The sequence below is a fragment of the Bemisia tabaci genome, chromosome 8 (assembly GCF_918797505.1).
Source record: "Bemisia tabaci chromosome 8, PGI_BMITA_v3".
NCBI lineage: Eukaryota > Metazoa > Arthropoda > Insecta > Hemiptera > Aleyrodidae > Bemisia > Bemisia tabaci.
The window spans coordinates 26,033,817-26,060,679 of NC_092800.1; the positions used below are offsets into that span (position 1 = coordinate 26,033,817).

A 26,863-nucleotide genomic window follows, 5' to 3' on the forward strand; every position below is an offset into this window, starting at 1 on the left:
TCACGACTTTTCTTATTATTTCGTCATAAAAGCAATGGGGCAAGTCGTGGCAAGGTATTTTAACAGGGTTTTTAATTGGGTTTCTCGCATAAAATTTCACTGAACAAACCAAAAAGTTCATTGTAAGTTCAAAAAATAAGTTCTAAGAGAAGCAAAGCCAATTAAAATCCAACAGATCAAAAGACAACAGAAGAGTTGACATAGCAAGGCAATGATTTTTAGCTGTCGAAGAGTTCAGCCAACCAGCATACGCCACTGCTTCCAACTCGCAGCATCATCAGCGCCCACGAAAATATCATTTCAAACTGGTCTAGGTATCAGAGAAAATTCCCAGAAGCTTAGTTCACTCGTGCTTCCATAAAATGAATTGAAAAAAAAAAAAAAAAGGGTCCGACCGACTCATTGTTTGGGAGTTGTAGATCCAACAAACAGTATAAATGCTAAAAACGAATTTTGAAATGCTCAATACAAAACCTTGCAAAATCACCTCGGCTGGAAGATTCATACATTAAATCAATTCATTTTTTTGCCAATTTTTTTTAAAAAAATGTATGCAAATGTAATGAGAGCAACTTGTTTTTTTAGATTACATTATAGCATTGGGTGGTAATTATTTAAACGAGAGCTCTTTTAGAAATCTTGAATAGAATTTTGTTCTTGATCAACAAGACTGACATGAAGGACAGGCAAACATTAGTCAAAACTAAACTTCTGACGGATATTGTATATTTATCAGTCGGTGATTAAGTTACAAGTTTTCAACAAGGCATTCAGTTTTCTCATACGAATAAAACCTAAATACACAAGATATAAAATGCTAAAACAATAATCATAATGATATAACAAAGTAAAAATAGAAAACGATCAGTATTAATGCACAATTCTAACCTTATACACCTTATTATAAACGTTTAAAGTATATGGACATAGTCACTGTAACCCAGGCCACAATTATGAAACAGCATTATTGAGAGACAAACTCTGGTCAGGAAATTCAAACCTGCACGGTGCATTCCTATCGTGCTACGGAAGAACGCTGTATGAACATTCGAGAGTTGCCAAATTTCCTTCAATAAAATGTTCATTTTTGACGAAAGTTATGAATTTTTTTCCTTTAAATTTTCAGAATTTTCAGGTAAAATTGTGAAGTAAATTGTCTGAAAAATTGGGAGGAAACATATTCATTTTACCAGGAAATTCGCGTTTTATGAAAGGAAATTTTGCAACGCGTGTGGGTTCATACAGCGTTTTCCCTTAGCATGGCAGATTAGGGAAAGAGTCATGAGAAGGAGGGCAGAAGGAACTAGTATTGGTAGACGAAAATTGCGGTATCACCACTATGTACGTAAGTTTCCAAAGGAGAAGATTTCTGAATTTGGACGAATCACTAAATACAAAAGGACACAGGAATTTTGAGACTAATCTGGAAATAGACGAGTTCCTTTTGCATGCGTGAAGGCTCATATTTACAGTGGTTAGAGCCGTAGGAGCGAAAATTGCACTGTAATAATGCAAAGTTTCACCTGATGACTTATTTTTCTATTCATTGAGAAATACGAATTTCACATTGAAAATTACAAGGAACTTTTGTAAGACCAGCAAAGAAAGTCAAGGAAAATTTAAAAAAGATCTATCGTTCTACAATAAAAAAAAACGAATTGTTCAGTGAAACTCTAGCATGTTACAATGCAATGGAGCTATTGCATGCGTCAGGGATTAGCGATGAATGCAACCTTTACTTATGTCAAATTTTGTGAGAAACACAATGGTGCCACTGATTTCCTCTGAAACAAACACTCAAGCTCAGAGAAAGCTCTTGAAGTTAAGGCTGTAATGGAGGGGATTCCAAATGCTCCTCTGAGAGTCCACATACTTATTTTGTCCACCTCTCCATGCATAGATATGGAGATAATACATTAGCAGAGTTGCCACGGTTGTAGCCTTGGAGCTCCGAAACAAAGTGACAACCCTGCTAAAGTATTTGCTCCTTGGAGAATCTGACTGAAAATGGAAGTAGACTCTTAGCATAGTGTGGGGAGTCCCCTCAATTGCGGCCTCAACTTTAAGAGCTCTTGTGAGCTTGGGAGTTTGTTTCAGTGAAAACCAGTGACATCGTTTTCTTGCAAATTTTACATAAGAAAACGTACGTAGGGTTAAATCGCAAATCCCTGACGCATGCGAGAGCTCCAGTATGTTCCTTTACAGCTGGAACCACTTCACTTACAATCATGCTAAACCTTCAGGCTTCTAAAGTTCATGAGAACGATGTCAGTCAAGAATACTTTTCAGGAAAGGCATAAGAATTAAATGAATGATATAGCACGTAATGTGTAGGGTATAGACAATAGGACGGCAAATTACCCCTTTGATGGGCGTATCCTAAGGAAAGCAAAGCAAGTCAAAGAGAAAAAAAAGCTTTTCAAAAGACTTCCAACTAGGCAGTAATTTATACTAAGAGTTGCTGCTTTGTGCTTTCTTACTTTCGTACCTGAGGCGCATTGAGTGAGATTAACGTACCAAAACTTAAGGGGTTCTATTCAGCCCTCGGAACAGTTGACTGAATACAGCTTTCCCTTGCTGAGACATAGTTTAAGAGTTTGAAAAAAAAGATGCTTCTGTTACTATAAAAATCATTAAATTAAGAGCTAGACCAGGGCAAACCCACTGTCAAAATGTTATTTTTTTAAGACACTGACCAAAATTAACTATTAGTCAGACGAGAATTATTAAATAGTTTTGATATGCTGGCATTGGCAAATTAAAAATCTAATAAATAAAACGGTTGAGCTTATATATAATTGTCTACCTTCTCAGGAAATTTAAAGGCAAACATTAAAATTAGTAGTATTTGTTGACAACAAGACATTTAATTCTTTTGAAACTTATTAGAAACAAGCTTACTACTAATAGTGGTCCATTGCCATTTGGTTGGCAAGGGCTAGGAATAACGCACAGAAAACAATTTTTTAGATAATTTGTGATGAGAAGTGGTTGAATTGATGGAAATCTGAGGCCAAGATAAACAAAGATTGAGATACTCAACACAAGTTCTTTAAATATTTGTATGCTTTCGATTTTTGATACAGAAAACAGAGCCAATCCATAAAAAGACACACACAAACTGCCTATTTTTGATAAAAGCTCCTCAAAGCATGCAAAATGAGAGTTCCTCAAAAATAAACGGAGACTATATTTGCAGGAACCAAACGAGAAAATGATAAAAAGTAAAACTAATAGAAAGTAATGAAGAAAAAATTGTAGGCTGATAAATGATAAAAGAAAAAATGCTTTGACGAAGAGAGCCAATAAAAAATGGAAACTGTGAACTGATAAAATTTCTAACAAACCAATCATAAAGTTATAAAGTCAAAACGTTTCAGGATTGGTTTTTTAGTGTCCGGTTTGCAATATTGAGTTTTTTTTCATTTATTTCTGCTTATCATTTAAAAGTAAATTGAACTATTCAGGAAATCTATTTTTTTTGTGCCTTACTTGAAGCTTTGCAATTCATTTGTGACACCGGAATTATGCTTTTAAATGTATTGGACCCACTTTTAAATGATTGTGAGAGTTGAAAGCAACCATGGTACCATTTCTCTGCCTATCGCAGGTGCCATTCTCTAAATGTGTTTAAAAATGGGTGAGCTGGGCCATCATGGCTTCTAAAGAAGTTGACATTCATTTGATCAAACTCGGAATTTCATGCACCATGATGCAGATGCAAAGTCAATTTCGCTCCTAAAAAATTTTAAATGGCTCATAAAAACTGGGCTTCTTGACCAAGGTGGCTCCTAAAATGTATGAGGGAAAGCAGAACACTGCCCTTGTATTACCGGGAGATTTTAAAAAATCACAATCTTGATTCATCTCAGCAAAAGATCTACCATAATAACTGATGTAACGCATCAAAATTGATGGTTTAACAGTGGAAGAACTGAACTTGCAGAAAGCAAAGACACAATGACAGGGAATTATCAAGGAGGAGATGACAGCATATTTGATTGATAAACCGGCACATCCTACCATAACCTTTTATACTGAATGACCACCAGTCTTTTAAGCAGAATCAATATACTACTGGCTCAAACGATTAAATTTTCACTAAAGAACTGGCCATGCTTTTGCTTAAATATTTTCAGGAAGAAACAGACAGTGTCTTGCAGCCCTGTCAGAGGTTGTAGCCTGGGCCAATTTCGTTGTGACAAATAATAACGAGAACAAATTTGATATATACATACATACACATATGATACAGTATTCTCAGGAAATGCGACAGAACTGATAGATTTAAAAACAAAAAAACCAAGTCATCGGAGTTCACGGTATCCTTAGAATTTTCACGCAAAAATGAGCCAACACATGAAAACAACAGCGACCCATATGAATACTCGAGATAGAGATTGATCTTCTTCGTACTGCGGCATTCCTCGAACAGCTGAAATATCATTAAATATTAACAAAATTTGTGCCTTATTAGATAATTAGACTATTCGAGTGACAGGGTTAAACCTGTAAAAAATGAACAACACGATTAAGTAAGTATTTCCTTTATTCTGCGCTAAAAAAGCCTCAGCAAACTCCGTTTCATTAAAGTCCATCATTTTTCAATAAAAATTTTGCTGAATATGAACCAACACCCTTGACTGTGCCTCCCTGAAATTTATTTGTGGGAAGGGAGGGAGGGGGCTCAGAACTATGAAAAGAGACATCAAACATAGCATTACCTAATGATTGAATAAATCAAGTCTCAAAGGCATCCACTAAGAGCTGGATTAAACCCATTTCATGCATACTCTTTTATAACTACTGAAACCAACCTCGTGTTTCACTTGTGTTTTATTATCAGGGCACCAGCAGGTGCATTTTTTTATACATTACGTAGCACAGCAGTTTGTATGTAGCCACATGATCTCCATTTGTTTTACAATCTAGTACCCGCTATATTACTGATGAATTGATACAATGGAATTGCTTTAATCCAAGTCAGATGTATTCAGGAATCCCATCAATTTCCTTTTAGAAAAAGTAAGAGAAATTTCCCAATAAATCAGAATCTTAAATTTTTTTAACTTAGACATATTTTCCAGTCCTGCCATTAGGTTTTCTACGATGGGTAGAGCAAAAATGCAGAGTTACCAACACCATTGCTGATGAGTAACAATAACTTACACATAGATAAATGACACTCAGTGTGCAAAAGTACTTACTTGCCGCAGGTCTCTGGTCACCGAAGTTGAACGATGATGTGAAGAACCCAAAAGGAAATGCACCAATCCCAAATGACAAATGAAATCCACCTTCTCCGAAACCAAACCCCGGAAAGCCCTGCAATACATATCATTATCAGCTCAAATACGACACAAAGCAAGTCCTCAATTTTCTCATTCTCAAAAAATTTTAAAAGAATCCAAGCTAGAAACAATTGGTTTTCTTTCTTGGATTAGTTACAACATTGTCCATAGGAAAAAACTTTAAAAAAAGAGTACATTGCTTGGATAGACTGGGAGACAAAGTTTTCATTGAAACATTTTGTTGGACGTTTTTTCTTTTAAGTCCTGCATTAAAAATGCTCACGACCCCAAAAAAATTTTGAAAAATAACCTGCAGATGCAAAATTAATAAAATGAAATGCAGGAGTTCTATACAGGATGCTTAGCCGATTTTTGTAATTTTTGATCTCTTAGAAAAATTATTGATAGAGGAGCTCAAGTTGGTGTCACTTTTTTAAATTGGTCAGGTTTGGTAAGAAAATTAATGAGCCGCCATATGAAATTTTCAAATTTTGAATTAAGTTTCAAATTCCCTGTCAAAAAGTATGCTCACTTACAAAGTTCCACGAAAATCAATAGAAAAGATGCCCCAAGATAGCATCTCGGCCACCATCTGCAATCTTCGATTTTAGAATTTTGAAAATTTATCTAGGTTTTCTGTCTACATACGAAGATTTCACTTAAATCAATTGAACAGGAGCCGAGGTAGTATTTTAGGACACATGCACCATCTTGGATTTTCGAATTTTGGAAATTTGACTTGAAATTCAAGTTTCCTGTCAAAATATACCCGTAGGAACCAAATTTTACTACAATCAGTTGAGTCCGCGCCGAGAAAGAACATTTTTTTCTACACATAGTTCCTTTTACTTTAAATAAAAATCCTGGTTAATGCATTAAATCAAAGGGAACCACTTATGGTTCCATTAGATTTAATTTGTCATCCCCGATTCCCTGTTTTACGATTTTTCAGGCGATATTCTCACGGGACGAAAATAATTTTTTCGAGACATATTCATATGTCAGGGTGGCTTACTTTGTATAAACTCCAGATCCATCAAAAACTGAAAATTGAATACTTGGCGCTAGGTTCCTTTTCGTAGAGATACATTTAGACTGCAAAATGCTGTTATACTTCCAAATGCATTCACCATGATAATTAACTTTCTTTTAATTTCAGACGACAATAATGGGTGAGAAAAGACTCAGAGAAAAAAAATGAGGCATTCTGTAATAATTTTACTTACCCCCATGGGTTCAGGTTCAGCTCTCTGACTGGGTGGTCGAGGAGGGACCTTATTTCTGAAAAATTCAAGTAGGTAAGAGATGAAAAAATTGCCAGTATGACATTCATTTAGAGGAACTTTTCTGTTATAGCTTGTTCCTAGCAGTTAGAATGAACTAAAATCGCAGGAGAAATACTGAATTTTGAGGACAGACAAATCAGTGTTTTTCAAAGAGCCTTTGTGAGCCGCTGACAAACCTTATGGACATCAGGAGCATTAAAGATTTTTACCTATTTAAGAATTATGTTGGTCAAGAAATGTTCAAATGCAAACCTGCAGGCAATGGTTGACTCCTTCCAGTAAACCGGAAGATACAATGTTGAAAACTCGGAGTCTCAAACTGATGCATGCGATTAGAATTATAATGATTCTTTTGGCTTCTTGTTTTTCTTGGGTGCATTAAATTTAGAATTTGACTCTTAAAAATTAGACCAGAAAATGTTAGCTTACCTAGGGTCTTCTTGCTTTCCGCTACCTCTTCCGTACAATGGAATGACTTTCTCTTTACTAATAGCAGCTTTACACACAGGACAAAGTTGTCTGGTTGGCCTAGTTTCCAACCACTGATGTAAGCAAGGCCAGCTGAAATAACCACATTCCATAAATGTAACATAATAAGTGCCGAAATCAGAGTGTATATCATATAAAAGTTTCCAAAGTAGAGTCATTCAGATCTTAAACTTAAAAATGGGGCATGAAAGTAAGCACATACTTTTGTAATAGAAAATATTGTTTGTGACAAAATTGCAGAATCTGAGATTGAGTTAAAACATTCTCGCTCCAGACAACAGAGCAACGTAGCATTCTTTATCATATAAAGTACTGTTAAAATTGTTATGAAGATGAAGAATGTCAACAAGTAAACATAAATTCTTGGGATGAGCCGATAATCTACTTACTAGGACCTAAACAATGAAGAATATATACTGAGCTCAAGTTTCGATGACCAACAGTAACAAAGATATGATGACGGTTTCCTTACCAAAATAAATGTCCACACATGCTGACGACTGCATCTTTAGGAGTATCTAGACAAATATTACACTCAAATAATTTTTCATCCTTTTCTTTTTCTTCCTCCTCCTCCTTGTAATCTTTTGGGGAAGAGCCAGCTGTATCGCTAGCAGAACCTGTGCTAGTGGCTGTCATTTTTTACAGCTACTAAATTCTGGAAACAAAATTTAAGAGGCAGAAATTAAAAACTAAGGTGATAAAAATAATATAAAAAATACAAATTCACTTAAGATCTTGATACATAGTCAAATTCTGAACCAATTCCGATCTAACTAGACCAGTTGATGACTGATGGTCACCATGCAACAGTCCTCTTTGATCAAAATTGGACGGGCCGTCAAATTTTGATCAGAATGGAGAGTCCCCATTCATCATTTCTAGCCGAGCGAAATATTTCTGCCGGGTTTTCATTTGAAAATTAGACGAAGTAACAATGTTAAGACTGATGACTCCCGACAATATGATGGTAATTGGTTCGGGAATTTGATTGTGGATCGAGGCCTTTAGAAGATTGAAGTTTGGAGATTCAAGTGATAAAAAAAGAAGAGTAGCACATAATTAGACTGACTCGCAATTGGCCAAAAGGTACAGCAAAACTTAATGCTTTAATTTTTAGAGGGATGTGTCTGCAGCTCAAAGATAAAGTGGTGTACGGTCCTATATTTTTCAATTTTTTCTCTGACCGATTATTCACTTATGAAAAAACTAATGCTTCGAAGGCCCAGGTGCAAGACCACATATCACCATTGGAAAGTTTCAAGATTTCCACTCCTATTTTCTCCTTGTGATGAAAAACAAGGGCCCTATGGCTTGAAATTTGTACTGAATATTATGCTGACAGAGAAGAAAAATCAAGGAAATTTTCAAGAAATTTCTTTGACTACTTTTCTAAAGAAAAAGTAAAGTATGACAGGAAGTCTGCAACGTCGCAAACGGAAATACCTGCGTTGTTTCACAATTTAGGCATTGAGAGAACTCGCAATAAAGAAGTTAGGCAAGACATTGGTAGGTAATATTTTACTTGTAATCAAGTATTTTTTTGGGAAAAAACTGCATATGTAATCTGGGGCAAATTTGCAGCGTTCATACTAAGAACAGAAGAGGTGCTGTGCGTTTTAAATAAAAGGGCAGCTATGAGATAGGCTTGATTGCTTAAGAGTTGTATTGAACTACACTCATCATATCTTGCTTCAAAATCAGTAGCAAAGCTGATTAAAAAAGCTGTTTGTGTGTATTGAGAAAAGGGTTCTGTAAGAAATATTGGCTCCGAGCTTCAAGCATAAATTCACAGACACATACTAAAACCAAGGCTGATAAGGAGCTCTGCGGGAAACAAGGATAAACAACGTCATGAAACCGTTCATATCATAAGCTTCAGATAGAATATTTTGAGAATAACAGGTGGAGGTAAAAAACAATACATTAACAACAGAAAGTGATAAGACTGATTAAAAATACACGATGCAAGAGCAAAACATCCTGCAAGATAGTATCAAGGTCATGTTTTTCACGATGGGAAGAATAACTTTTGGACAGAGAATTAGAGAAGGGGGAACATGATTGAAGAGTTATTTTCTTTAAAAATAAGAATTTACTTACTAACAGCAAGAATAATCAAAGGGAGAAAACAACCAAGTTCAGTCCCACCCTCAATGCCACAGATGAAGTAGTATCTTGGGGGTTCCTGACATTATTGAAAAAAGTCAGTTCAGTAAAGGATTGAGGAAGAAACATTAGGAAGACTTGGTGAAAATTAATAAACGATATTCTTCATTTCTGCCCCGAGCAAAATCAAAGAATGAGGGCGATTAGATTTTGACAGACATCCTTGAGGTTAGAAACTGAAACGTAATGTTCTGAAATTTCTAGAGTAAACCTTGCATAATTAACGAGTAGTAACTGACGAATCTTCAAGAGGAAGGTGAGAAATAGCGAAGAACTTACCGGTAACAAGAACAGACACTCGGGAAATTTAATAGACACTTAATTAAACAGGAACACGCAATAATAATCCCTTTATCACTTCAATATTATTTACGTTTGTTTGGACGAGGAACCACTGCACGCAGCATTTCGATAAGACCATGAATGACGCAAACATGACGTCATATCGCGTGGTCTGACTCCGGGTCTACAGAAAACGTCGATCACTTCGACAGTCAGTCACGTTCCGCATCGCATTCAAAACTGAATTTTAATTCTATCTGCATGCCTACGTAAATGGGCGGAAACATTTCTGCAGATTAAAATCAACTCTGGAATTATTTAAAAATTGCAGAGAAGGGGGAAATTCGATGCTTCCTCACGTTAATGTTAGGTAAATCTCTGAACTTATTTCCATACAAACCAATTCAGCGCGCCCTTTACCAGTCGTAGACGTTGTGAAAATTGTCCACGTAGAAATAACATTATTGAGGAGAAACAGAAAATGACAGTGAAGGAAAGCTGGTTAAAAGAAACTGAGCCAATCGAAGAAATAGCAAATATTCGGACTTTGATTTAGATAAGGTGCCTGTGCACCCCCCCCCCCCCCCTCCCCCAATAGTACTTGCAGTACTCCTAAGTACATTTAATTTCTTGGTCCTGCTCTAGTCCTCGCGTACCAAGAAATTGAATAGGTAATCTGGCACTCTACGCCATGACCAGAATATGATTGCCATACCTACCAGATGAATTAAAAACTGATTACATACCTACTGAAAAAATAAATATTTTTGCGCGCAAGTAGTGGTCAGTCAAAGGGGAGGGGGATTAAAGAAAAATATTATTTGGATAGAAGAGGGGTAGCTCTTCGTCAAAAAGAAAGAAGGAAAACATTGCAATTGCTCAGAGAGGGGTGATTTGGTTCATACATAGGGGCTAACAGCTGCAATGAGTTGATTAAGTAACTGTAAAAGATGAACTATGTTCACACATCCGCTAGAGTACTTAAGCTTTGATTTATTTGGTCTCCAACCTGCAGTAGGATATTCTATATCGACGGTGAAACTACCAAACCACGTATCTCGGTTTGCGACGTCGCAGACTTCCTGTCATACTTTATTTTTTAAATGAAAAACTACTTAACGTCCAGTCTTGAAAATTTCTGTGATTTTTCCTCTTCGTGCGGAGAAAATTCTGTAAAAATTTCAAGGAATGATATTGATTTGGTCGACTTCAAAAAAATAAAATGTTAGCGTAGATTTTTAAACACCGCAAACGAGATACGTGGTTTGGTAGTTTCACCGTCGATATGTAGTTAGGCTCATTGTCACCTGCAGTAAGATAGTCTATGTAGTTAAGCTCATAGTTAGTATCACTCGCACAACTCGATTTTTCTGAGGCTGTACTTTAATTCTTGCCTGCTAAACTTGGTTTATTTAGGGGAGCGATTGTTACCTGATCTAATTTAAAATTTATGAAACACACCAAACTACAAGTTTTAACTTGTGTGTTCATTTTTAATTCATATGCACAAATACACCATGCATAGGTTTCTGAAGACCTTTTGGGTGAAAAACATGGAGAAATAATGCAAGAATTTAATTGAATAGGAAGCTGACTTTATTACAATTACAAATACAGAGACAGACATAAAAGCTTCTTGAATAAGAAAACCTACAACTACGACAAGGCTTAAACTAAACAGGGAGAAAATAATACGAAATCGTATAAAAAAGCAAAAAGAGAAAACAAGGTTTCTTCTTAAAAGAAAACGAAGGAATTTCAACCTAAAATTATAAAAAAAAAACCAGCCAAGAATTCTGGCTTTAAAATAAACAGGTCAACAAAATGAAAAATCAGTTCTGGGAGTTGACATCAATATCCGCAGACTTAATGTGCACTCATATCTCAGAAATAACTGAGGTTAGAAAGTGTACTGTACAGATTGTTAAAAATGGTGAGGGTTTCAAACGATGTAAGGACAGAAATTAAGATTGTTTAAAGACCTTCAGATTAGCAATAAAATAAAAAGGTGATAGCTAAAATAACAAGGGAAAAGAAATAAGAGCTACTTTTCAATGAAGAAGACTTCACACAACTTGACAATTACAAAATAGGTATGATGGTTTGCTGACTTTGGTTTTTTATCTTTTTCATATTCTTGTTCAAAGCTTTGGACTGAACAGGAAAAAAAAGTTGTACTTACAGTTTCACCGAGATTATGGAGACAGAAATATTCTCACACCACTGTGTGGCTAAAACTTAAAGATGATAGACTCGATTTTTTTTTCCACTAAAATAACGTACTTTTCCAAATTAAACATCCATTTACACTTCAGACGAACGGATGAAAAATTAGAATCCAAGGGCAATACTTCGCCAAATTCAAGAATGGATGTGCACTCATACGTATCAGCCCCTTTTTTTTTGTTTTAGGCAAAAAGTATTGAATCTGGTTTTTTTTTTTTTTTTTTTTGAAGGGTGGATAAAATTTACCTTTTACGTTTGGTGAGGAATTTTAAATTTTTTGTTCGATCTTGTGGAAATATTACATTGCAAAACAAAATTAACAACAGAAGAGATCAGCCTCCCCATAAGTATATCTAAGGGTTTCTAGCTACAGTCACTCATAATTCTAGATTTAGAGCTGCATTTTCTGCATAAATGTAGCGAGAGTTTGGTAAATGGGTGATAGTGTAAAAAATTGTTCTTTATTAAAAAAAACTTTTAAGAATTACAATACGAGGATAGTTTAAACATCATAAATCGATTGAACGATACACAAATCTTGCAAATTAAACCAAACATTCATATGGTGGGACTAGAAGAGAGCCAAATCCTTCGGTTTTGAGATGACCTTGAAATAACTCTGCAGCAAAAATTAAACTTTCAACGGAGAAAAACTTGATTCGCCTAGACCCAATTCACTGGTTATTCTGATGATGACTGCCGCTCCCTGCATTTCCAAATGTAAAGGAAACAGGGAGAAAAGTGCAAAACTGACTAGAGAGTGTATCAATTCCGAAGAAGGTTTAAATTAGCTTCACTGATCCACTTGGTTGCATTTATGATTTCATAACAAAATACATGAATGGAACTCAACGCAATACTTACCAACAATGAATCTTACAGAAAATGCACCATTCAAGGAATCAACAATGATACAAGACTAAATAACAACTACAGAGCAGATGGAACACCTGCTATTTGCGATCCTAATTCTTACCAGACATGAGTTTCTCTAATTTCACTAATAATTGTGTTGGCTTTTTGGAGAGCCTGTAAAAACAGAAACAAAAGAGATTATTGGCCTCTGAATATGCGTAAATGTCAAGGAATGATAGAATAAGTGTAAAAAAACCCACAAATCATCCGCCATTCTTTGAACAAGACCATACTAGTTAGGCTGTTCGGTCATAATTTCATGGCCAATGGTCTAATATTGGCGTTCATTTTTCACATTATCTCATCTCAATGTTCTGGCTGATCTTTACCCTCCTTCCAACATTTTAGTGAATTAAGCCCAACCTTGATGTCCAAAATTCACAATTTTGCAGCTGGATTGCGAAAAATTACGGACAGGAGTCTGAGGTACAGTCAAATTAAAATGGCCACCCTTTGGAAATAGGTTGTGAGTCAAGCTCTACTTCTTTTTCCACCTACCCTCTCACATGGACCTATATAAGATTTTCTTGCTTGTCTTGCAGCTCGGGGAAAATGAAACAAAATTTTTCCAGGAAAACGGTGGGGTTTGAAATTCAAAATTTGCTGAAATCAAAACATTTTTCACTTTATAGCATAGCCTACCGTTTTTCCAGAAAATTCAAAATATTTAAAAAAGCAAGGACTTTTGTTCCCAACAAACTTAAGGTTTTGGAGTATTTGATTTCTCCAGAAAATGGTGAGCAATGAAAAAAGTACTGAGGGCTTTTCCAAACACAGCAACTAGGATTACCAGAAGAAACCCATTATTATTCTTGAAAACTTTTGTTCCACTTCCATTTTAATGTGAGAAAACCAGAAAAATCTTAAATTAATACTATTTGAAGCAATATCAACGCGACAGATATATTGCAGATACAGTGCCGGATGAATCTAATAACCTCCCCACAATTACGTTTTTCACTTCACTTTGATTTCATCTCGATTGTATTTTTGCTCTTTGATGTTGAGTTAATATGTACTTATTCTTCCATTTATGTTTTGCATACAATTATTATCTCAAACGTATTGCATCACAGACGTAGCTATTATTTTGACAATGAGATTTTCAGTGTCAGGGAAAACTCTCCTCCCCTCTGACCCCCATTGAAGAAAAAGGACTCTTTTAATTTATATTTTCAAACCAACAAATTTTGTCTGATGAACTTAACCCCCCCCCCCCTTTCCCTTCACACAAAGGTACTTGTTGTTGGTTATTTTGTGTTTAATGCTATTTCATGCGGTTTTTCAGGCACTGCTCATTTTCTTAATCATTAGAGTAGGACCAAAATTGATTTTCTGTGTCCACGGGTACAGATATAGGATGATCCGCCATGATATCCAGCCAAAGCTGGATCCAGATAGTGTGAGCAAAACCTTCCGATTAGAGGAATTTGAAGTATCTACTCCATCTTTTTGGAACATAATTATGAATGTTTCTCTCAATGTATCATGCGATTGGTGAACGTCTTTTAATTAACTAACTTTAATTTTACTTCTCTCTCTTTCACTCTTGCTTCCTTTCATTTTCCCTCTTTTGCTCAGGGCCTGCATTTTTTTGAAAGAATTTGGTTTCTCTCCTCTCATGCCGACCCACTGGCATTCACAACTGAAAAAGCACTATCCAACTAAGTACCGTACAGTGAAATTATCAGACCAGATGATACCTGAAAAAATTCTGTCCAGCATATTTTATAGTTACCAAATATCCAGCTTAACTCCTATCATTAATATTAAAACTTTTCTATGGTTGGAATTTTTTTCATACAACTTCACTTACCTTTAACTTATCACTGGCTTCTTTCCTTTGTTGGGCAATATTTTCAGATTCCTTCAGTAAATCTTCGATTTGATCAGGTTTATATAAGTGTGTCACTAGCTCTGACTGTAGGTTGTCTTTTACATAGTTCACTAAAAAGTGCATGATTGCTTTTGGTACCGAGTCTTGAATCGATTTTCTAACTATGTAAAAGTATGACTGGATAAGATGCTCTGTAAATGAAATAATTGAAAAGTTATTTACCTTGAAACTGATGAGAACTTTACATTTACTGGAAAAGAAACAAAAGTGACTATTCACAGGGAAAGGGATCTTTGTGCCAAAATATTACAATTGGATTACTATGAAATTATATGGATACTGGAGTTTACTAAAGTTTTGACAAACATTTGAACACAAAGAACATTCAGAAATAAAAGATCAAACGAAACTAAGGATGTGACACTTTGAGGTTTGCAGTTCATAAAAAAATAATTCAAAGAGCACTGTATTCAAAGATGTACTTTGCCATATTTGTCATTCAAACTTGTCGATTTAAAATGAAAGTTTACATTTGCTACTGGTACAAAACTGAACTAAAAAGAGGATTATCTAATGAAATCTTGAAGTCTAGAGCTGTGCGAATATTCGGAAATCGCGAATATTCGCTTTGGCTGACTCGCGTACTGTTCGTCATTTGCGAATATTCGCACCATGGCTCATAACAAATTTTCCAACCAACATTTTCAAATATTCGAATTCACAAAACTTATCAACCCGGTCAGTTTTTGATCTAGAGAGGTCCCAATGGTCTTCTTTCCTAGGTAATTACTAGAGCTTTAGTTGCATCCGAACTGTAGTTTGATAACTGCTTTCAAGCGCCTCCCTGATAAAAGTTTTCAGTACTTTATGATTACCTTTGCAGAGAAAAGAGCAGGAAATTTTTGCTTTTTAGATAGAATTTATTAATTTATATAGAGATTTTTCATTCTTCAATGGAGAATTTGCATGCACATTTTTTACTGCTTCATCTTAAAGTGCTTACAGAGCTGATTTCACAGTATTTTTTATAATTTTTTTTCTGATATGGGAAATAGTATAAAAATAGATTTGAAAGTGAGAAAATGCACCGCCTAATGACATTATCTGGCAGCATTTCCCATTTAAACACATGTATTTTAGCAGACTAGTTCATTTTGTCATATCATCTCCAATATTTGTTCAATTCATGAACCAAGGGTATCCTCCTGTTCAGTTCACTCTGTAGTTTCCACTTAAACACGAAATTCATGAAATTTCAGACGCCCGCAAATTCTCCATTGATTTCTGTATTTTCAGGTCTGAAACAATGTGCGCTCTCACTGGTGACATGAGGGACGTTTATGTACCTGGGCCACACCCTTGAAGTGTTTGCTCTTCTACAAGACTTACCAATCACTTGACACTCCTGTTTTTCTCGTTCAGTGAGTGTCCGGGAGCTCTGCTGATTTGGAACTACCGGAAGGAGGTTGATTGATTTGGGATTGCCTTGAGAACCGATACCGCCGGGGGGATTGGAGACTAAAGCAACCTGGTGAGTAGGCGTCGAAGTTGGAGATGTTTCTGTAGAATCAACTATGCTGTTTGTTCCACTTGGATTAAAATGCTGGTAACCTCGAGCAGCATCAATGTTGTTCATCTGCAAACATAAAATTCAACAAAAAATTTGTTTTCAACAATATTTTTGAAAATTTGGATGACAACATGCAAAGCTTGAAAAAATTTTTTATAAATAATCGCCTAAGTGTAATTGAACGTTTACAAAAGAGATCGATCCTATTCATCAGTGTCGTGGGACAAAAGAAACCCACCGCAATTATGAGACCCTGTATTGGACAGCGGACGTTTTCGCATGCGTCCATTCAATTGGCCTTTGTTTCGATACTGCAATGAAAAACTGCAAACTGCAACATTACAATACTTGTAGAGTTAAGCTTGGAGTAAAAACGTTACGGACGGGTAACTTATGCATCTGTTGGTGGCATTGTTTTTTTTCCTCTTCTACCTGCATTCTTTGTCTTTGAAAATGGAGCATAAGGCCTTAAAGAATTAAGGATCACGTTGCGATTATGTAAATTTATGGAAAATGTGCCTAATTCCCGTGATTACAAGTTTCAAAAAGTTAAACAGTACCATAACTAGTCAAAGAGCGCCAAAAAGTGCCAAAATTTTCACGGCTGAAAAAACACTATCCGGCGTGTCCAAAAAACTGGATAGCGCGATTATCCAGCTGGATGCGGATACCCGCAAAAATCGTGTCCAGCTTCCGGCCGGGTAATCGCTGGTTACCCGGCCCAACTCTAGATTTTACTTTAAAAGACAATGAAGTTGAGCAATTTCAGAAAACGAGAGGGAATGTGTTCAATAATGAGATTCATTACCTTCAGGGTGGCACCACTGCTTTCTTCACTGTCTGAGATTGCCCCTGAATAAGGAGCTATGCTATTGTAGGCATTTCTTTTCACCTTTCCATCATCCATCATGTTTTTCAAAGTTGATGTTACATAAAGGGCCTCCTTCCGAAAATCAGGATGTCTGGTATTAATGTATGCTAATTCAATTGCAACTAAATTCTCAACCTGAAATGACGTAAAAAAAAAATTTGAGTTTCTTCAAAAAATAAAAAAGAAAGATACATAATATACTCTAGGGTTCGAAGTACATTAATAAATAACTTTTCACGATTTTTCTTTAAGTTTAGAAGTACATTACTTATTGCAATGCTCCATCAAAAATTCAAAAATTGGTAGACTCTTCTGGAGATGGTTACAATAATTATAAAAAATATATGTAGAAAAACATAAGTTACTTTAAAATTGAACGAGACAGCAAAATATTTTAGGATAAAAATCTTAGGGTGATTTGTCACCGGTTCTTGGCATGGTCGTTGACATGCAGTAAATTGCATCAATTAAGTCAGAAATCTTAGCAGATTTTGACCTTCTAGCGGAAAAAAAAGAACGATAGCTTTTTAGCCTGAGCCTTAAGTATCATTCTCGATCAAAAAAAAAATCGCAACTTTCAGGGAGATAAGAGCAAGATTCTCCTTCAGGAAAAAACAATGCATTCAATACAGCAATCGACCTCTATATGAAATGCGAGGTTTTTTTCGGAGACTCCTGCTTTCATTTCTCAGTGTTTTGCAATTTTTTTGGTTGAGAATGATTTTCCCAATTCATGTGCAGGAGCTATCGTCTTTTTTTTTTTAGAGAAAAAAGTCAAAATATGCTAAGATTTTTTACTTAATGAATGCGATATATTGCATGCCAGTTTGACTACATCAAAACCTGGAATAAATTATCTTAAAGTGCATTGCAAAATTTTAGTTCAACTACAGTTGGCTGTGAGGAAGTTTTGATACTTCCATAAGTTCTTCCTAAAAAATAGATTTTCAACTTCAAAAGACCATAATCTTGGATTCATTCAACTGGTTTCAGAATTAATTACACACTTGCGAGGGAACCCTACTGTGCATTAGTGTGATCATCTTAAATTAGTCTTTCCTGGTTTTACACACTGGAAACACCTGTATGAACAGATTAAAGTTGCTCTGCGCATAAAAAGACTTGATGACAAAATTTTAGAGGTTATTAGAGTCTTTAAAAGTAAGTTTACCATTTGGTTGGTGGTTGGGAGTCGCCGTCTCAAAAGTTGAGAAACTACATCTATTATACGCTCATGTAATTTTGGAAAGCGAAGCATTTCTTGTTGAGACTCAATTCCACAATGCTGGATGATGCTTTGCATTTCATCGTGAACTAAATCAACGCACTTTAAGGCTGGTTCCTCCAACCTTCTAATTTGTCGTTTCACCAAGAGTTCAAATGAAACCTGGGAGTAGAACAGCTACATTAAAATACTAAATTAAAAACTACTTCACACAGGCATGCGTCAAAAAACCTCAAAGAAATAATGATACTATAAAAAAATGAAATTATAAGTCCAGAAATTGAGAAATTTGATACTTTCATGTAGAGTTAAAGTGACTTGCTATCAAATCATATTATAAAAATGAGAGAATAAAAAATGCTGATCTTTTAAAAATTTTCGTTCACTGTTGTATAAAATTAGCGTGAGAAAATATCATCTTTCTAGTGTAAAGTCTGACAATTATCTTTAAAATGAGCAAAACTCTTCTAGACGAACGATCACTACAAGAATTGACGTATAGTAAGACCTCGATTTATCGGATTTCACGGGACTGGAGGCCGAATCCGTTAAATCGCGCTAGTGTGTCCCGCTTAACGGACCAGAGGATCGATCCGTCAAATCGCGGAATCTGTTGAATTGCGATCCGATAATTCGAGGTCTTACTGTATCCATTTTGGCTCAGATCATTTGGTCTTCTCCAACTGTGTTCATTCATTTATTTATTTGGTAGATACAATAAATGGACACAAGTTTGATGAGAACAACCAATATAACAGGATAGACAAGCCATAAAGACAAGAGAAAAACAAAAATCAAGAAATTGGCCAAGAGAGGGGGCACAATATTTCGGAAGACACCTTTAGACTCACTTTCAGCACTTTAATGGGTCTGGGAAAAAAAATAAAACCATACACAAAACAAACATGGATGCATTGATAACAAGATGTTTAACAGACATACATTTCTTAGAGAGGATTTCCACTTTTTCCCTATAAACTAATCTGATTAAACATGACAAAGAGAGAGCATCATTACACTTGTTGGACTTGTCAAGTTCAAATTTCCTGTTTGAAGTAATCTTGCGCTAAATTGACAGAAGACCTTCAGAGATTCCTGTGAAATGCAGCTCTTAAAAATAACAGGGAGTTACCTTAATGCAGCATGGACATTGCTAAGAAATAATTTTACACAAGCCTAACAGTAATAAAAATTTTAACGGCCAGAAGATTAAGAGAGAGAGGGCAAGAGAAATAGGAGTTTTTCTTTCTTTCCAGCAAGAAAGCTGATGGTATTTACCAGGAAATCATCAATTTACCATCATTCTGCATGAATTATTAAAAAAATCTAAACATTTTTACCCATATAAAGTGCTCTTAAGAATAAGTAGGGGGAAAGAGGTGGATTTACGAACATTTAAAACATGTAGGAAGATGTTTAAAAAAATTACCTCTGGAACAAATAATGCAGGTCTGGGCCCAGTAGAATTTTTGATGGCAGTCAGAATATCCCACTTTCCCAGGTTGGTTAGGGGGTGGATTAGGTCAAGGGCATCTCCAAAACTTTTGTGAAAAATGTAACAAATTCTGGCTCCTCCACATCTTTTTGTTTACATGCAAAAAAAAGAAAGAAAAAAAATTATAGAAAATTATACGTTTGGAAAACATAATAAATGAAGACAGCAAGATATGCTAGTGGTGAATTAAGGATAATTAAGTCAGTTTTTAGCAAGTAATATGTTTCAAAAATTGGATACTGACACTTTCAAACATTTTACTATTATTTTGAATGTTTACCGCTTTCTACATTCCACATACATTGCTAATATTTGAGGTGAGAAATAAACTTGGAATCACCTTAAACAAAAGTAAAAGTTCCTTTGATTCAGACACTACTTTTTACCAATGATTAGAAAAATGATTAATACATGACTCACTCAGTGAATATGTCATTGTACGCAAATGATGCATTTTTGGATATGATTTTTTATCAGAAGACATGTTCCTTCAGGAATCTCCTGGCAATTACAGAGTTTTGTTGGAAACAAAATATAAAAAAATCAGTGCGAATGGATTTTTTCATATCGATCCAAGAAAACTTACAAAACGGAGGTCTCGATATTTCTTGCTGTTCCTTCAATTGTGGCACAATACGCAGATGCAAATTTGGTGACTATCTGTAGGAGCATTTGGCTTTTATCACAAACATCATCCCCATAAGACGTCAGCAGCTGTTGGAATTGTGATATCATTGACGAGACTCTGGTCTGAAAATTAAAACAAGGATGATTAGAACTTGAATTTTGATCATGGTTGAGATGACTAGCAGCATACATTAATACCCTTGCAGGAATATTTGCATACGCTGCAAGCTGTCACCCGGTCACTGAGGCAAGCTTTTCTCAACAATTTTTTCTGAGATTCAAAAAATTCAGCTCCAAAAATGATAACAAAGCCAAGTGTTATTTTCCTGTTATGATTGGAGCAAATTAGCAGAACACAGGAAAAGGAAAAAAAAAACTCACCTTGAGTTCAGGTAAACAGTCCCTGATGCGATGCATTAAAAGTCTATTCAAAGTTTTTGCGAGGTATGGAGTTCCATTTCGATTTGCTAAAGTAGGATATTTCTTCTGCAGGAAAGAGGCCTCATCTTTCAACGCATCTTGAACTGACTGTGAACAAAACAATAACATTATAAAACGAAAAGTGTACAGTTAAATACAAAATGAATGTATTGAATAAAGTTTTGCTGAAAATACAAACTTCGTGGATAATGAATTGGACTACACCTTGCAATCATTAACTACAATTTATTTTTCTCCACACATAAGTGTTTTTACCAATGAGCCAGAAATTGTAGCTCTGAATTGCAAAATGTATCCTATGAACTCATTAGACAGGGTAAAAAATTACACAATACGGTGCATGATTTTTTATAATGAAAATGACATTACTGAGAACTTTGTTCAAGTTGAACATGAATGCCAGTCTTAAGTTCGTCCAACTATCAATAATTTACAGTACTGTTAGATCTATACTTACATGTTGACATATGTTTTTTGTGAAGCATGCAACAGTTTAGTCAATGAAATGATTTAGAAGCGCAACTGGAAAAAAAGAGAAGATAATTTGTTTACCTTTTTGTCTATAATATCTTGTTGTGATCTGTTAACTACACCAATAATTCCTAATTTGACAGGAATCACTCGACCGCATAAAATATCAATGGCGTCGGTACCTGAAAAACATCAAAAATCAATAGATTCTTGGGGCAATCGTTAGGAAGATTTCTGATGTTCACACACAAAAGGTTATCATGGGTGGGCCTCAACTTTTTAGAAAAACCCATTAAAAAGACAAAATTTAGTCTTTTGTAAAGAAGGAAGAGAGTTTTTTGCTATTCTACCTTTATAGCAAAATCAAAAATAGAACTGGATACTTCTATTACATCAGGAAGCATGCGCAAAATACATAATTATGAAAAATTTCATTCAAAATAACTCAACATTGACCGGAAATCAAGCATACACTGGCTACCATGCTTTAATTTCATAAAAATAAGTCCCTTTTTGAGCAAGAAATGGAATTTTTTAAGACTGCAAAGAATGACTTTCTACAAGTTTGTTATTTTGCATGGTGAACAATGGTGTTGCTTATTATTCTGAAGCCCTCTCGCAATTACTGTCCCATTGGCTGGTCTAAGTTTTTAGTAAACTCTCCTCTTACTCCCGGCCAAAACCTATTAAGTAGTGTTCTGCAATTGCCTTAAAATTTTAGAGGCCATCTTGGACAGATAACTCAAATTTTAGGAGCCTTTTATGATTTTTTAGGGATCAAAATAAATGTTTGCTGCTCCCAGATAGCAAATCTGAAAAACCCTGCCGCAAGCGGCAGGGTTTTAATGTGGGGTTGCCTGCAAGTAGGGGACGGTTCTTTTTGTAGTCCGCACATTTACCGCGGCAAATATTTTGACTTTGACAAAAAAAAAAATTTGATTAAACAGTGATTTTCACAAACTTGATTAACTTTTAGAAGCAACTTCATGGACTCAAATGATCGTTTTAAAAACTAGGTTAAGATGTTTTTTGCACGAAATTTTGTGCTGAAACCAATTAACTCATTAAAAATATCTTCAAATTGACTACTAAAAAAAACTTCGTCCAAAGAAATTAGTATTCCTTTCATTTAAACAAAGCTTATACGCAACGTTGCCCCTCAACTTCAAGGGCTGGATGAAATAGGGGCATGAGTAGAACATTCGTACGTTCTTCATCCCGCATTTAATTTGAGATTATTTTTCAAAACAAGTGCACCACCTTTGAAACAAAAATTTGCATCATGCATCCTCAAATTATTAAACCTATTCTGTTAAGACTGTTCAAGGGGCAACAAAAATAAAACTTCAAAGCCTCATTTCCCGAAACACGATTTTTTTATTTGCACCCATCTTCCATCCTGCACCTCAAATCATCAATTTACCTGCATCCATCAAATCTAACTTTGTGACAACAGCTAACGTTCTTTTCCCCTCTGGATCAACCTCTTTTGCGATGGAAATACTTTCACTGGTAGCCATGTCTGTATTTGCCGTACATATTGCTAAGATGATTGAGTTGGGGTTTTTTATGTAACTGAGGATGAGTTGACGAATTTGTAGCTCAATGTCTGGAGGCTGATCACCAACAGGGACCTGAAAGAGATCAAGGTTACAACAATTTTATGAGTGAGGGCATCAAAGATTTAAATTAGTCATATTTAGTAATATCTTTTAAAAAAAGTTAAGTTACATTGATTTACTAACTGGTGTACACAAATTTCTTGCATTCTAATATACCGAGGGGCTTCAAAGAATCTTGCAAGTCAAAACACATTGCAACTTATCTCTTGGGCCGGGAAAACCACTTAGAGGATTTGAAGCAGTTCAAGTTCCGTTCAATTTGAAAATCTCCCTTAAGAAATTCCAAGTCTTGTCTGCGTCGTTTTTATTGTTCTTTGCCAGGTATATACTTTGCTCATGGGTATTTGTTGTTTTTAGCATGTGCTAATGATCTTTTGAGAAATTTTGCAAATTTCTCAAGGCTTGTATGTGATTGTTTTGGGCGCACTCAAAAGTGTTTGCGTATTTTCTTGGTTTTTCTGCTCGGATGTGAAGGTGGTCATCAGTAGGGTTTTTGCGGATTTTTACTATAGTTCTGTGGCTATTCATCAGCTAAACAGAACAGAATTGGGCACTTGCTTGTATATTCTTTAGATCAGTTCGTTGATGTGCTTTCAGCTTCATGATTTTCCCAAGTCACAGGGTCTTCATTAGAAACACCTCTCAAAACAATTTCTGCAACTTTTACCAGCCCTAATGCCTAATGTCATATGTTCTATTAATTTCCCTATGCAGATACGTGCTTTTAAAGAAGAGATGAGACAAAAATGGTAGTTCCGTGCCGCACATTGAGGTTCACACAAAGTCAAAGTAAAAATGTTATATTGGGTGCATACCTTTGTGATCCCAGGAAGATCAACTAGAGTCACATTCAAAACTGTTGTGGAGAAAACCTGTAATGTGATTGGTTCAGCACTTATGCCTTTGTTTTGACCAGCAATTCTCTCTGTTTCATTTTCAATTTCCTTTCGAACATCGTCAAAATCTTTGAAAATTTTACCTTTAATGTGGTTAAATTTGGCCCAAATCTCGAGACTCAAGGTTCCTGAAATGAAAAAAAGATACATCATGTTTGAAGTAAGGTAGTGGTGATAACAAATCTAGTACAGTGGTACATCACATCGTCATCTTCCGGTCAAAATATCACAAGCGCCATTTGTGAATCAGCACTATGTTGCTAAACTGCTCAAACTTGTCCGATTTTTTGGATGGACATCAAAATTAATCCCTGAAATTTTCATGAAAGTATGTGCAGAAGTTTTAAAGGAAAAATGGAACCAATTTATCCTCTAATCAATTCATCACACCATCATGGATTGATAATCACAGACAATATTCAAGATGTACTATTGGTTGGTGATGCATTAATTACCATCTCCATTGTCGGCCTCCTGTGGTGTAGTGGTTGTAGCGCTGCCCCTATGACCAAGAGGTCCCGGGTTCGATTCCCAGCCAGGTGATCCGAGTTTGATGGTCTCAGGCAATGGTCACCTGGGGCTGGGGTAATAAGTGTTGGATTGGCCAATAGGCTATTTGAAATTGGTAAAAAAAAAAAAAAAAAAAAAAGTCTCAAAATGGTTTTCTTCCATGAGCTGCTACACAAAAGGATAATTAGCTGCACACTCAGTTTAAGTGAAACATTGATAAATGATCCTTGGACTGGTACATACCTTCATCAGAGGACCGATGTTCTTTATCCTCCTTTGGGCAGTAATGCAACTGCAAAATGAGTGGGCAACGTGTCACAATACCTGTTCCTCTAGGAAGAAAAGAGCGACCAACGAGGCTTTCCAGGACAGAACTCTTACCAGAACTCTGAAAAAAAGACAGGATTCCATTCAAAATTAGCGGGAGAGAAATTCTGGAAGTAGCTTGGGGCAAGGCAGCCCCTAGGGAAAATCCTTGGAAAAATTAAGTTACTAACATTCACAGTGAGTACTTCAGTATGCTCAAGAGGGTTCTCGACCTGAGAAAAAATTCAATGTTGATATCAAACGCCAGATGCAAGGCGCAAAACTAGGAAAATTGCTAGATACACAGGAGACAATCGGGTCACTGAGTGGTTTTTATATTGTAACTAGTTAGAGCGTTGCCTACAAGAATGGAGAGGCTGTAACTAGTCAGTTTTGTGACGTCAAGCTAGTGGATATTTACCAAAAACAACAAGCATCTCTGGGTCATCAATGCATCGATGAGTGAGGCAGTTGCTGCAAGGACCAATCAGAGTGGCCCTCAATCAGCTGAAGTTGCGCGAGCGGCCCATTTGAATCTGAGTGGAGTGACGATTTTCGGTATTGAGCTTTCATTTCCTCCATTATTAGACAATGTCACATATGGGTTAGTTAGTTTTCTCAAGTGAAATTTCATCCTCTTTCCAAAAGGATCTAATGAATTAATGCATCAGATCAACCCCCGAGAAAATATCAGCACGAAAGAAACACGCGTCAGGCGTTCTCCCATAAGAACACATGTTAAACCGCGGCCGAGTTTCATCTACTAGCGTGACGTCACAGAAACGTAGTTACGGCCTCTCCATTCTCGTAGGCAACGGTTAGAGATATAAAATATCATTGCACCCTCAGCACTAGGCTGTTTAATTCTTTTGCCATCTTCCTTGTCCTAAGATAGAAAATAAATAAGGGATTTTTGATGAGAAAGAGTGTAAAAAGTGGGGATGGTATAAAGATAGAGGAGTGCTAAGCAAAGTGTAAAGGAAAAATCGTCATGATCAAAGGAGGCTACCTAGTAGGTACACATACTGGCTGCACTTCTTTTTGATAACTTTTGAATGCACAAGAATTAAGAGACTCGCATGAGTAAAGGGCACTGTTCCTGCTAGAAATAATTATAATGTCAAATACTTGGGGGATAAGTGAGTACATGAGCGTGCAGAGAATATTGATCAGTCCATCCCTTTGATAGGAATGCGATGACTCATAAGAGGCTGGTAATGCACACGGGAAAGTAAATGACGGTGAAAATTGGGAGAATAACTTTCATGAGAGTGCAGTTACCAAGGATGCCAAGAGGCTACATTGTGAGAACAAATGAAACAAGGAAAAGAAAGGAATGAAAAGGCACGGAGATGACTGATAATGATTCACAAGGCTAATTTGCTTCGATGAATTTTGGCGTGCTTACCTGAGACCCAACAACGGTAATGATGGGTAATTTTATGGCATCCGTTCCTAATGTATTTACAACTTCTTGCAATTTATTGATAACAGGTATGAGTGAATCCATCCTGCAAAGAGTGATGGTTGGGGGTCGGCAATGGAGAAACCACGAGAAGCCCTGATACTGACGGGAAACTCACAGATAAACACTACATATTCACACACTAGAATTTTGAAGAAATGATTTGAGAATACCGGCTTATTCGAAATATTGTAAAAACATAATGAAACGGATGCAAGATAATAAAATCGAAGTAATAGAAATAAATATCAGAAAATGTAACGAATTCTCTGAACTTCTGAAGTTGGGCTTTGTTGGTTAGGGTTGATAGAATGCCCTCAGAGGCCGATAGACAGCAGCACTGCAGTCAAGAGAAATTTTTTTAATGTTGCCAGTTGAAAATTTTAATGATACTTAAAAAGAAAGCAAGAAAAATTGGTCGGTATTGACTCAATGGAAAGGGGAGATGAACAACTGCAAATAAAAAGAGAAAATAAACCAAAAGAATTTACAAACGCGTCCATCTCGCTTCATGTATTAAGGATAATTTAGCTATGTTGAAAAATATCGCGCTGCTAAATGATCCGAAATCATTGATTATTTAAAATATCACAATAGGTATCTTAAATTCTAAGACTCATTAAGTTCTAGCGGCATGTCTGGAATCCTTGAAACAAACGCGAGCTTTGAAAGCTAATAAAAAGCTGTAATTGATTCTCTTACGGGTTATCTGTAAGTCAGAACAGTCACTGAGAGATATCTGCCAACTGCTGAGATCAAGCGCGATTGGTTGCATCAAGGCATCATGCTTAACCCTACTTTATCAAATTGCAGAGCTTCAGAAAATGATACGTTGTTTTTAGGGTCAATAGGAAGAAGACTGTTATAGC

General features: G+C 35.9%; 2 protein-coding genes across 4 annotated transcripts; both read right to left on the minus strand.

Moving 5' to 3' along the window:
* Positions 1 to 706: 706 nt before the first annotated feature.
* LOC109035459 (E3 ubiquitin-protein ligase RNF185) lies at positions 707 to 9,663 on the minus strand. 2 transcript variants are annotated; one of them, XM_019049103.2, is made up of 6 exons: positions 9,515 to 9,663; positions 7,539 to 7,724; positions 7,007 to 7,138; positions 6,518 to 6,572; positions 5,208 to 5,325; positions 707 to 4,435 (listed from the first exon to the last, which is right to left on the minus strand). In XM_019049103.2, the coding sequence occupies exons 2-6, from the start codon at positions 7,703 to 7,705 to the stop codon at positions 4,338 to 4,340; spliced, it is 570 nt and encodes a 189-aa protein (XP_018904648.1). In that variant the 5' UTR covers positions 7,706 to 7,724; positions 9,515 to 9,663; the 3' UTR covers positions 707 to 4,337. The 2 variants fall into 2 exon arrangements, with proteins under 2 accessions (XP_018904648.1, XP_018904649.1); XM_019049104.2 differs by lacking the exon at positions 9,515 to 9,663 and adding an exon at positions 9,170 to 9,396.
* A 1,427-nt stretch (positions 9,664 to 11,090) lies between these two features.
* Drp1 (dynamin related protein 1) lies at positions 11,091 to 26,301 on the minus strand. 2 transcript variants are annotated; one of them, XM_019049099.2, is made up of 13 exons: positions 25,938 to 26,301; positions 24,467 to 24,611; positions 23,633 to 23,841; positions 22,619 to 22,829; positions 21,277 to 21,377; positions 20,665 to 20,811; positions 20,243 to 20,406; positions 19,591 to 19,741; positions 18,108 to 18,338; positions 16,874 to 17,071; positions 15,885 to 16,131; positions 14,475 to 14,686; positions 11,091 to 12,772 (listed from the first exon to the last, which is right to left on the minus strand). In XM_019049099.2, exons 1-13 carry the CDS (start codon positions 26,037 to 26,039, stop codon positions 12,716 to 12,718), a joined length of 2,175 nt encoding a protein of 724 aa, XP_018904644.1. In that variant the 5' UTR covers positions 26,040 to 26,301; the 3' UTR covers positions 11,091 to 12,715. The 2 variants fall into 2 exon arrangements, with proteins under 2 accessions (XP_018904644.1, XP_018904645.1); XM_019049100.2 differs by having other exon boundaries at positions 18,108 to 18,323; positions 25,938 to 26,300.
* Positions 26,302 to 26,863: the final 562 nt, after the last annotated feature.

Excerpts from the sequence above, each read along its gene's own strand:
- Drp1 (XM_019049099.2), bottom strand. The coding sequence starts at position 26,039 with ATGGATTCACTCATACCTGTTATCAATAAATTGCAAGAAGTTGTAAAT. Across the intron at positions 18,339-19,590 it reads CTGCATTATTTGTTCCAGAG|CTGTTCTACTCCCAGGTTTC; the intron begins GTAATTTTTTTA and ends ATTTTAATGTAG. Across the intron at positions 16,132-16,873 it reads GCAGTGGTGCCACCCTGAAG|ATGAACAACATTGATGCTGC; the intron begins GTAATGAATCTC and ends TTATGTTTGCAG.
- LOC109035459 (XM_019049103.2), bottom strand. The coding sequence starts at position 7,705 with ATGACAGCCACTAGCACAGGTTCTGCTAGCGATACAGCTGGCTCTTCC. Across the intron at positions 6,573-7,006 it reads GGAAAGCAAGAAGACCCTAG|AAATAAGGTCCCTCCTCGAC; the intron begins GTAAGCTAACAT and ends TGAATTTTTCAG. Across the intron at positions 4,436-5,207 it reads TGACCAGAGACCTGCGGCAA|CTGTTCGAGGAATGCCGCAG; the intron begins GTAAGTACTTTT and ends ATGATATTTCAG.